Consider the following 12,632-nt stretch of genomic DNA (forward strand, 5'->3'; position numbering starts at 1 on the left):
TTGCTTCTATACACACTAGTGGTAGCCCGTTCAGTAAGGGTGCACGGGAGCCGCCTCCCCATACATGTGTCCGACCCCCTGATCCTCTGATCTACATAAAGGGAGCCGGATGTATGGATTCCAATGGGGGGGGGGGGTTTGAAACACGTGATTAGAGCCAGAGGTTCTAATAGGCTTCAAAACACTGCGCTCCAATCCCACACAGTTCTGGGACACTAGCGAATGAATATTCGCTTTTCTTCCTCATTCTCCTCCTGGCCAATCAGGAAGCCCCTATTGGCCAGGGAGTCTTAGGGGGGCTGAACAGTTTTGGGTGACCCACCAGCTATCTCCCGCAGGGAGGGAAAGGTAGTTCTAGATGACCCGCCGTCCGTCTCCTGCGGGGGGGTGAGTGTTGATTGCGCCCCCCCCCCCCAAAATAGTGAGCACCAGCCGCCACTGATACCCACTGTATATATATATATATATATATAGATATATAAACGCACACAAGGATTTTTTCAGTGGGCACAAAGGGGAACACCTCCAGCACTAAATGTAGGTAGCAAGGGGTACTGGCAGAGGCGTAACTAGAACCTTCAGGGCCTCGTTGCAACAAACCATGAAGGGCCCCAGCCGGGACCGTCCCACTAATTCCGGGGCCCTTTGCTCCCATTGTGGGACCCTTTATTATGGTCCTGCAGCGGGCCACCTACCTGCCATCTTGGGGTCCCCCCATGGTGTTGGAATGCCAGACCCCATTTGCAAGTGAGACCATTGTGACCCTGGTAGTTCCGCCACTGGTGTCGGTAGTTTTTTATTTTTGTTGTATTATTTTTTTTTTCAATTTTCTTTTTTAATAATTTTTTACATATTTTCTTTGGTGACATATCAGAGATCTGAACAGACCCCTGATTTCTCACTTTTGAGACAGAGAAAGGAACTGAAGACAGAATGATTCAGCTGCACAGAATGAATGAACAGGAATGGCTCTGTACAGAGCTTCCCATTCATTCATAAACGAAAGCATAGTAAACATAGTTACAAAAAAAAAAAAAAAGTCAGTGATCGGTACCTGTCACTGACTCTATTTATTAAGACAAGTAAGGGGCCGGTGAATGGCACATTTACTGGCCCCTTTAACTGCTCTCCATCCTGACAGATCTCCTGCAGCAGCCGGCGGGTGGTGGGAGGAGGAAACCAGGCAGTGCTGCAGGCAGGGAAGCACACGGGCATAGGGCAGCATGACAGGGATAGGAAGGCAGCGGGAGTGGCATGTAGAGAAACCAATACCCATCATTTCCCTCCTGCAGCCGCTAAATGTCTCCAGGAGGGAGAGAAGGAGCAGCGAGCATTCTGTGGCTACATAGAGGGATCGGTTCCTCTACATTCCGCTACATTCTACATTCCGCTCTCCTATCCAGGTGTACAAGGGGGACACATGGTTCTAGGAGGTGGGTAAGGGGCATAGAAAAGTGGTTAAGAAGGGGGGAGTACCTGTGCCTTTTCCATGATTACAAAAGCCTGTATAATATAATATAACATTTTACTTGATGATTTTAGTTATGCATTTGTAATAACCTTGTATTATTTTTTTACTATAAGAAAAGGATGGAGACTCGAAGACACAGATTGAAAAGTTGTGGCGGGAAGTGAACTCATTAAAGGAAATGCAGGCTTTACAAACAGGTAAATATAATATCTCATTCTCCAAAACGTATTGATAATAATGGTTTAAAATAATGTTTGTATGTTAATTTAATCATTAGCAAAGATGATTATTTTTTTCATAAAAACATCACAGCAATTAGCATATCTGAAGATACGGTAAGTATAAAAAGTGGGAGGAAGGAAACCTCAAAGGGGACCTTCTAAGTGTATGACACAAAGGGGATTATTTACTAAAGGAAAATCCACTTTGCACTGCAAGTGCACTTGGAAGTAAAGTCTCTGTAGATCCGAGGGGGACATGCAAGGAAAATAAAAAAACACAATTTTAGCTTGCACATGACTGGATGATAAAATCAGCAGAGCTTCCACTCAGTTCAGATCTACCACTCAGATTTAAAGCGACTGCACTTCCAAGTGCACTTGCAGTGCAAAGTGGATTTTCCTTTTCATAAATAACCCCCATTGCACCACATCCAAGGAAAAAGTCTTACACAAGTACCCCTGAGGGTTTTAACGGTACTATTAAAACATTGTAAAAAATATCAAATGTTTATTATACAAACGTTAAAATTCATATAGACAATGAAAAGACTGAAAGAAACATTCCAAATAAAAATATATTATACTGTTAGGTAATTTTCTCATCATCCCTGCTGTGAGTGGGTGATGAGTTGCTAGGTGTGACTTTGGCGCGTTTCACGGGTCACAGCCCGCTTCATCAAGAAAGGAGGATACAGCCAAGCTCTATCATATATGTATAGAACATACACAAGCAAGTATACCACTCTTGTGGCCAGTTGTTAGCAGTTTCCACAGTGGCTAGGTCAGTACATTAGGCATATAGATACATCTTAATTTTACCACAAGCCACGAATAAAGCCACTGTTGGTAATGCAAAATGTCTTTATCAGTTTTCCTGTTTGTGCATAGTGAAGAGTGATCTAGGCCCGGTATATCATGATGGCAAGGAGAGAGGTCAAAGATCCCAGTCCCTTCATACTCTAGAATGGCAATTGCCCATATCTTATCATAAAAACAAGACATGACTTCAGCTGCCTATATCCAAGCCTGGATCCTGAGATATAGGCAGCTAAAGTTATAGTATATGCTTATAGTAACTAGCCCCTCCCAAGTGACCATCCTGGTCTTATAACATGACCAATAGGGAGGCTCAGGAAGAAGACAAGGTGTGGTCACACTTGACTTTTAGGCCTTGTTCACTCAGGCATACTACAGCGTACAAAGGCAAAGGCAGCCATATAACCAATCAGAATTAATTTAAATCAGACCAGTGCAAGACAGAGACAGTAATGCGACTACCAAGTTCAAAGTTGCCCTTTATTTTCATGTTTTTTTATTAGTATTTCTTGGTATATGTATGGTTTTATTATTGTTATACTTGCACATTGGATAAAAAATTTTTTTACTGGAGTTCCTCTTTACTTCTTTAAAGGCAAAAAATGTGAAACAAAATATATCAGAGTTGGGTTCACACTCACGTGTTGCAATTACATTCTTTTTAAATGGCACATCAATGTATTAAAGCAACACACCTGTGTTGCAGCACACCACAACTTCTGTGCGCTGCTGTGTTGCATTCCCACCGCACAAGTGTTGTTTCTTGTGCGCTGGGGTGCATTGGTCACCATTTCATAATGTATGGTGTTCTGTGCACTTTCATGTATTTTTTTATGTGTTCATTTGAACTGCATCAGGTTATAATTGTTCTGTAGATGGTTGACATCTAGTGGCGGTTTTGGGCCATTACAACCAGTTTCCTTTGTAATTTTGGTTTCTGCCTCTGTCCTCCTCTTCTGTTTAAGGCTAGTTGGTGCAGTTTTAGCTAGACCCTTCCAATTTCTTCTATGTTCCCTCAACCAGTGAGTGTTAGTACTTTGCAGAGACAGGACTTAGTCGCTAGGCTTTTGGAGGGGACTAGGGGCAATTATCCTATCCACTGATTATGGCCCATGGAGAGAGCAGATCATTCTCTGCTGATGGACAACAATGTGATGAATGCTGAGAACGAGGCTTGGATTATTTCTCTGAATAAGGACAGTACAGCTTCCCTTCTGGAGGGAATGGAAAGGTGTAATATTAATTTTGGGCAGGTTAATGGTCAACATATGGTGGCCCACATGCAGAATGGGTTGGAGAGGCCCCTTCACTTGGGACAGAAATATTTATCAACAATATTCCTTAAAAGATCTATGAAGATAAATTATTTCCACTGTATCAGACTGCTGGAACATTGTATGAGCTTGTCTCTTTTGTGTCTTTTGAAGACTGTTCCCGGACTGTCCCAGTTTAAGGTGGGTTGGGATCACTGTTTGTTATGTGTTTATTGTTAAGTATGTCTCTCCCATTGTGTTTCTCCTGGGTGCGAATTCCCATTGTTAAGTGAGTCACCTATTTTTTCTGTCTGTCTGCTCAACGCTTGGAGAGGTGATTAATATTGTGACCACTTTGCCTTGTTGCCAATCTATTGTGGGATGTCATGTGTTTCTGTTGATTTAGCTTACAGTTTGATTAGATTATTGTTTATGGGTGTTTTGTCTGTTCCTTAGCAACGTTAATTATTATCCTGTTTACAGTTTGTATTGTTAATGTTAGGTGACCAGGCCCTACCTGATATTGTGTTTGGTATATAAATTCTTTGAGAGTTTCCAATAAAGTTCAATTTCCAGTTTGCATCTAAGCTAGTGTCGCCTATTCTTGGGTGTTCAGCTACGATACCTGGTTCCTGAGTCCAGACTGGAGGAAGCTATATCTTGACGGAGGCTCCCAAGCTGGGTAATGGATGTTTTTTTCACATTTTATTGGCAGCGGTGGGATCTGCTTTCTCCCTACAAGCAGTCCAAACCACCAACAGGAATCCAGTGTTGGTTGATTTAGAAGAAGTGTTCTAGGAGCCAGTCACCATGGAAGGGAAGTTCCAGTGACGAATGCAAAAAAAAAGTTCATCCAGTATGGAGAGACTGGTTCTGCCCAGTACATACTGGAATTGAGATACATGATCCACCAGGAGCTCTGGGTGGAGGCTCTCCAAGTGAAGTAAGACTTTGTGTATACCATTCCTAAGAGAGCATCCTCAGTAGAAATGGATGACATAGCTGGAATGGCTTGTCCAGACCGAAATGGTGCTGGATGATGGTTTCCGGGCGCTGCAATAGTATGCTACCCAGTACCCAAGTGTGTCCGTGGATGAAGAACAGTGATCCTATAGAAGGCAATGGTTACGGTGGCCTGGGATTGATATTTGAGACGCTCCAGGAGGATCCACATTTCAGTAGTGCAGCAGAGTGGAGATGGGAGGACATTCGAGATTTTAGGGAGTTGGAATTTTCCAGTGAGCTTGGATTGAGACGCAACTTGGACTTTATAGTTACACAAGAATGGGTGCTGGACCAAGCATATAAAAGACTGCTCAACAAAGCTCAACAATATGCCCCAACACCCATGAATGTTATGGATTATGAGTCACCTGCTGAAGGACTGGCACTGGGCCGCCAGCCGTGCCCTGGATTTTCAGAAATTCCAGAGACTGGGGAATTAATAGACTTTTGTGCTGAGGAGAAGCAACCCAGTGAACCTCCAGCATAAAAATTGACATTGAGGCAGAAGGCTTCAGACATCTGCCCCATTCCCATGGCAGTTCCGGAGGCGCAGGGTGAGAAGGTGGCGGTTCTTCTTCCCTAGTGGCAGATCCACAGTTCAGGAGAGGAGGTGGTCGGACTCCCTCCTCAACAGTCAGCCAGAGTGGAGGAAACAGTCTTCCCTCCCTGGCAAGAATCTGTGCACCTTGGAGACAGTACCAGAGAAATGTCTTCCCAGCAAGTGGATAAGAGTATGGGAGATGGAGCAGCTGGTTCATCTCCCCAGCGGGAGTTCAAGGACTAGGGAGGACAGGAAACCATCCTGACTCCCCTGCAGCAGATCCAAAGGCCGAGAAGAGAGTTGGTTGTCCTCCCTCCCCAGTGGCAGTCCTAGATGAAGGGAAGGGAGGAAACCATCCCCACTCCCCAGTGGCAGGCCAAGGACGAGGGATATGAAGTGGTCATCCTTCCTCCCCAGTGGCATATCCACAGTCCATGAGAGGAGGTAGTCATTCTCCCCAGCGGCAGATCCACATTCTGGGAGTGGAAGAAGCCAGCCTCCCTCCCAAACAAACAGTTAGCCATGCCAGATGAGTGGGGTCCCCAACTGAAGCCCTGGTAACCAGACAGATGGTCCAAGACCTCTGTGCCACACCTGTAGCAGTTTTGAAGGTACAGTTTGAAAAGATGGTGGTTCTTCTTCCCCAGCGGCAGTCAGAGATGAAGGGAGGGCAGGAAGCCATTCCCCCTCCCCAGCAGAAGGCCAAGGACCAGGAAGAGGAGGTGGTCACCCTCCCTCCCCAGTGGCAGATCCACAATTCAGGAGAGAAGGTGGTCGTTCTTCCTCCCCAGAGGTAGATCCAAAGGCCAGGAGTGGAAGTAATCATCCTCCCTCCCCAACAGCAGTGTAGGGGCCACCCTCCTCAGCGGAGGTCCGGGAGTCCAGTGGCAGTCCAATGTGGGGGGGGGAAGAAAACTGTCCTCACTCCCCCACGGCTGTCAGAGATGTAGGGAAGAGAGGAAGCCATTTCACCTCCCCAGCAGCAGGCCAAGGACCAGGGAGAAAAGGTGGTCATCCTCCCTCCCCAGTGGCAGATCCACAGTCAGAGTGGAGGAAGCCAGCTTCCCTCCCCAACAGTTAGCCAGAGCAGATAATGTGGGGTCTCCAGCAGAAGCGGTGGCATTGGAGCAGAGTGCTATCAACCTCTGCCCAGCACTGGCAACAACTCCAGAGTTCTAGGGAGCAGGGGCATGTGGCCCCTCCCCTCAGCTTCAAGCTGACGTAGTGACACTCCTATACTCCCAGCTGAAGCACAGGGTAGAGTGAGAATTTTAGGGGAACCATTGCTGTCCTTTATGTGAACATGCTAGTTGCCTGGCTGCCTCTGGTTTTAATGTCTTTAGAAATACTGACCTGGAACAAGATCCATAGCAAGTGAGTGAGAATGATGTTAGAACTGCAGATCGGTGTATTTGTTGAAGCTCGGTCATTCAGAAAGAAATAACCCCTCTTAATGTACATGGCAGCCAGGCAATACGCATTTCTAGAGGGAAATAGTCACTATGTTTCTATCAGTGCAAGTTTTCTTTTTACTCAACGTTTATTACTGATGTACTGAAGGCTGATGAATGGTGATTATCTCCTTACTCAGTGCGAACAGAAGCATTTCTGTCAGGCTCCCCAATGAAACATATTAATTTCACTCGGAAGAACGGCTTTGAAGCCAAAAATAGCATTTCAGAAGCCTTACTTAAGAAAAAAAGGGATTATGAGCCGTCTGCGGGCTTTTCACATGTCTAGATCCCAGCGGTGCCAGTTCATGGCTTATTTTTAATCTGTGCTACATTCAACTACCTGTTATCCTTCCCCAGATTAAAGTCCAACTCCAGCCAAAACCTTTTCATTACACGGCAATATGAATAGCTATAGAAACCTGAGAGGTACTTTTCCCACACTTCCAAAACCAAACAAAATGAAATCAAATTGGTTGGCGCTTTATCTCTGATCATTTCCTGCACACCGGCTGATATTTTAAATCTGGCTCGCGATGTGAATCCCATCTTAGGCCTGATTCACACTTATGCATTTTTAGTGCTTTTTGCATTTTGCAGATTTGCACTACAGAACGTGTTCCATAAGAAACCATGGTAAATGGACTGTAGTGCAAATCTGCAAAATGCAAAAAGCACTAAAAATGCATAGGTGTGAATCAGGCCTTAGAGACTTTACTGGATGAAAATTATAGGTGCAGGTAATTAAGTATGGCTGTATACAACAAAGACCTATATAAAGTCCCATGATGGATCCATATAGGAAGCCAGGAATAGCTGTTGAATATTTTACTGGATGAAAAGTTATAGGTAGGAAGGAAAAGGTTATGATGTACTTTAACGGTACCGTATATCAACTGATGCTAAACAGTCAGAAGTAAAATATTTAAAGAAATTTATTACAAAAATACATATAATGACAGATTTACAGATTAAAACAAATAGTGATAATCAAGGCAAAATTCTAAAGTTGCACCAGATCTAGAACCTAGATACCATCTGTATATTGGTTGCTCTACATGTTTTTGCGGGTTTACATTAGCCGCTTCTTCAGGCGCTTTCTACAGTTAGATGGTGATTAAAAGATGATTATCATAACTATGAAAGTAGAGAAAATACATATTAGTCACACAAAATACATTGAACAGATATGAATACTTTATGTATACATATAATAGCATTTTTGTAACTAAAGCTTCTGTTGTGAGTCCCCCAATGTTCAATTGTCTTACCAAGAGGTGTCGGATTGCCAGGGGCCCAAGGAAAGATGACCCACCTCGGAGGGCACGGGAGCCCGCTGAGAGGCATAGGATACAAATGACAATAGTCTATTTAACAAAAAGGATTGTAATCAGATATACTCAAAAACCATCCACCCAGAGTTGTGAGTATAAGGTAAAATAGAATAGAGTTTCTTTATATAGGTATAAAACAATGAAAGAGTTACATACCTAAGGGAGTGTATTCGGTTATACAGGCTCAATGGGTGACAAAATAGTCCCTATAGAGAGGACTATATCTATAGGATAAGGGCAAATATATTAGCTTCATGGGTGTTATATATGGCAAATGCACAAACAAATTATAAATATACACACATACACGTGCATAGCCATGCATGCACATATATCATAGATATAATATAACTAAAATGATGCGGTGTCAGCATATGTAGCTAGCTTGGAAGTGCAGTTAATGCTTTGTGAGGGGTGATATTCAAAGCACCCCAAACTCAGCACCTATAAGAAAGATAATGATGTAAAAATCAGTGCATGCGGCCACATGGTGCATATATATGTGTATATTATATATATATATATATATATATATATATATATACAGTATATATTTGTATATATAGAGGTCATATGATGCATATATTGCTATTGACAAGGTTTGTTGCACGTGGCTCTCTCACCTTCACAGTTAGTGGTGGTTGTTAACACCTGTACGGAGTATAAGGATCAAGGCTGGACATATATATAGAGACCCCCCCCCAAAAAAACAGAGATGGACAAGACACCCTGAAGGTAAAGCAGAGCATATATGCATAGTAAATAGCAACCGCCAAGATAGAGCTTTGGAGCATAATAACAGTACAGATCATTCATGGGTGTTTAAAAGGCAACCTACCAGATAGCCTGTGCCGTCCGCACATCCCCAAGAGGCACAGAGGTGATAGTACTATCACCATCTCTATTTATATGTTTGTGTGCACAGAAGGGCTCCTGCCTGGCGACGGCCAAGATGCTCATTGCATCTGACATCACCGGACTCGCAGTGCGTATGCGCCAAATCGGCACGTGCGCGTTGTCCAAAAACGGCAAATACACATCACATCAGTGAGTGCTTTACCATCAAGACAACGGGGCGTGAGCAGGACACAAAGGACTGCTCGGTTTCCCCTACAGGGCCGCATACCCACCGGGAGAGTCATAGTGCTGAGCCACCCTACAACGGCTGCGTCTCAAGGCAATGAGTCAAGGGCCACCATGTTGGAAAAGGGCATGCCCATGACCTGGACAAAAAAAGAACATAGAGGGCCCTTCATTATTATGACGCTCGCAACACGTCAATGGGATGGTATCACAACAGAGACATCAAATATTAATTTGCTTTCCTAACACAGCTGAGTGAACTGTAAGCACCTAGCATGGCACTTGCTGTTTACCTATGGCTCTAATCAGGTGCTTCAAAAAAAAAAATACCCCGCCGCTGTAATTCAGGTGCCCGACGCCTGAATGGGGGGGGGGGGGGGTGACCGGCTATTAAATATATGTGTAATAAAAGTTGATTTTTCCAAAGCATTAGTCTAGAGTTATGAGTGTACTTACAAAGACCCAGTTCTATGTAGGTTTGGTTTAGAGTCCTAAACTAGATTTTATTTTTTTGATTTTTTTCATAAATTATTTTAAGGGGCTCGCAGGCCATTCTCTGATATATGTAAGAGCCCACTTATGATGACGGCAACTGACTTTGCGGACCTAGAGGGAACTTTGTTAGTTATATGTTTGATTTACTAAAGGAAAATAGACTGCTAACCTTGCAAGGGAAAATTCACTTTGCAAAGAATGATGCTTACCTGATATACATGATCCAATCATGTGTAAGCAAAAGTGCATTTCTGTATTGTTTTTTTTTTCCCCTTGCACGTGATTGGGTATTCTTGGAAAAGTGAAAGTTCCCTTTGTTCACCAAGCTCTGCGAAAAATTCCCTTGGAAAGTGAAAAGCGTATTTGCCTTCAATAAATCAGCCCCAGAGTTTCCATTAATAAAAATATGGTAAAAATGCACACAATCGGATGATACTTATAATTTGGACATTTTCAAGTTCCTGTGGGCCTGAAAATGTGTTGTGCACAGAAAAATATTTTGTAGGGAAAATAAATTTGTACTGACAATGCATAATCATTTCAACAGATCCTCATTAAAAAATATCCTGCATTATAGGAAGACTGGAGTTTCTTCTTCAATTGAATCTGATTAAAAATGGCATCATGGGTAATTGTATCAGATAAATTGCTGCTGGGATTTACACTCCACATACCGTTTCATCATCAGTGTTTATGATTGTTGCACCGTCAAGTCCCATTTAAAAGCCCATGTACTAACAGGAGTATTTTATGAGCAAAATGTAATATCAGGTTATGAGTGCCTCCTCCTATACAATCATAATTGATAAGAATTGCTTTTATTTGCAGTCTGCCTGCGGGGTACGAAGATCCATAAAAAATGCTACTTAGCCTTTGAAGAAACCAAGCACTTCCATGAAGCCAACGAGGACTGTATAGCCAAAGGGGGAACTTTGGCAACACCTAGAGACGGGGATGAGAACAGTGCCCTTCGTGACTATGGAAAAAAGAGCCTCCCAGGGGCTGGAGATTTCTGGTTGGGCATCACCGATATGGTCAACGAGGGAAAATTTGTGGATGTTAATGGCATCGCTATAACTTATTTTAATTGGGATCGCCCACCCAATGGAGGCAAGCGTAAAAACTGTGCTCTTCTTACCCAGGCATCCCAAGGAAAGTGGGTCGATGAAGTGTGTCGTAGCTTAAAGAAATACGTCTGTGAATTTATTATTCCATAAAGGGCACATCTGGTTAACTATAGTCAGGGCAAAATGTGCGATTTGTGATCCATTTTAATGTGGTTCATCTTTTAAAAAGCAGGAAGGAGTCAGCAAGAAATATACAGATATGCCTTTGTTGCCTTCTTACCCACAATCGTTAGAATTTCATTTTCTGTCCCTTCCATATTTAAGACTGCAGCTTGCTACAGTTTTTATTAACCTGCATTTATTTTATTTTTTTAATATGGTTTATACATGGATTGCAATTTTTATTCACTTTTTTTGTTGTTACGGTTTGTATTATGACAAATAAAACGTAAATAATAAAAAAGCATCAAGAACACAAATTAAACCAAGATGGTATAAAAATGGAATGAAAATGAAAGACATCAAAAAATATGTTCATACATAAACTATAAAGATGTATTTATTTGCAATTTCCGCCTATTTTTAAGACTAAATGCATAGAACGTTGGGAGGCCTTACAAGAGGGGTGTCAGACTCAATTTCATTGGGAGCTGCATTAGCATTATGGTTGCCCTCAAAGGGCCAGTTGTATCTGTAAAACTAGATGCCCAGAGAACCCCCCCATCCCTTTACATCAGATGTCAGAACCACTCCACAATCAGAAGTTAAGAATCTCCCATCCTACCTTACATCACAGTGCACCCCCCCCCCCCCTTACCTTGTACTGCTCTTGGGAAAAAGCTGGGGGCGGAACTCAGAACCAGGAAGCGCAGGGGCTGGAGGAGGACCAGAGGAAGGGCTGGAGTCAGTTGCCAGAGTCTGCTAAATGCTAGGACCAGGGGAAGCAGAGACTAGGAGGTGCGAGGGGAACAGGATCTGTAAGATGAGTTCTGTCCTCCTCTCTGCTGCTGACTGCTGAGATTGGGGGAGGGGCAGAGATGAGCCTCTCTGTGGCTGCATCAAGAAGCACAGGATCTGGCAGAGGTGTTCTGTCCTCCTCTCTGCTGCCTACTGTTGAGACAAGGTGGGGTGAAGATGAGGTGGGTGCTGCCGCTGCAGGAGGGGTGCGAGGGCCACATGAAATGGCCTTGTGGGCCAGATTCGGCCCGCAGGCCTTGTGCTTGACACATGTGCCCTACAACATAGCTAAACACGTGATAGATCACCTATTGGACTGTGTGTCAACAAGAAAAAACAGCCAAATACTCTCAGGCCTCTGTGGTCCTCTTTAGAGGGATGGCTAAGTCCAATGCCAGGTGGATGCAGCCCTCCTCAGATAGGGGTATCCAGTGGAACTACAAAAACAAAAGAAGGGAAGGTGCAAGCCCTTGTTACATTACCCAAGCAAAAAGGTATTTATTAAAATAAAAGAAAATCAATAAAAATGAAAACTCAAAAAAGTGCAAAGGTTCACAGCATATTAATGGAAGGATGCCATGAGGTAGAAAGTGCAAGTGCATCTGCAACCTCACATTAAGCACGGTGACACGTTTTGGGATCGCACCCCCTTCTTCAGAGCTGTGCTGTAAACCTTTTCACTTGTGTGAGTATGCATTTTATTGTTTTTCTTTTCTTTTAATGAATACCTTTTTTTCTGGGGTAACTAGATCCACACACATACCTTCATCACAGGTTTACCTTCTTAATGAGTATGCACTTTTTATAAATACATTAAAAGCAATTTCCATTTTCATCAATCCAGCGCTTCCTCCTCCGATGTAGTAATATAGAATGGTCACCTTTTGCCCAACCTGTGAATGGATAACAAAGGAGCAGCTTCAGCTTTATAAGCTTAT

General features: G+C 43.3%; 1 protein-coding gene across 1 annotated transcript in view; it reads left to right on the forward strand.

Moving 5' to 3' along the window:
* CLEC3A (C-type lectin domain family 3 member A) overlaps positions 1 to 11,306 on the forward strand; it is a 20,459-nt gene extending 9,153 nt beyond the window's left edge. The window contains exons 2-3 of the mRNA XM_077454495.1: positions 1,585 to 1,668; positions 10,499 to 11,306. Of these exons, the coding sequence (XP_077310621.1) occupies positions 1,585 to 1,668; positions 10,499 to 10,887 (473 nt within the window). The 3' untranslated portion in view covers positions 10,888 to 11,306. The remainder of the gene's footprint in view (positions 1 to 1,584; positions 1,669 to 10,498) is intronic.
* The last annotated feature ends 1,326 nt before the right edge of the window (positions 11,307 to 12,632 follow it).

Source organism: Lithobates pipiens, unplaced genomic scaffold (assembly GCF_037356315.1).
Source record: "Lithobates pipiens isolate NorthernLeopardFrog02 unplaced genomic scaffold, aLitPip1_a1.2 Scaffold_10, whole genome shotgun sequence".
Lineage (NCBI taxonomy): Eukaryota > Metazoa > Chordata > Amphibia > Anura > Ranidae > Lithobates > Lithobates pipiens.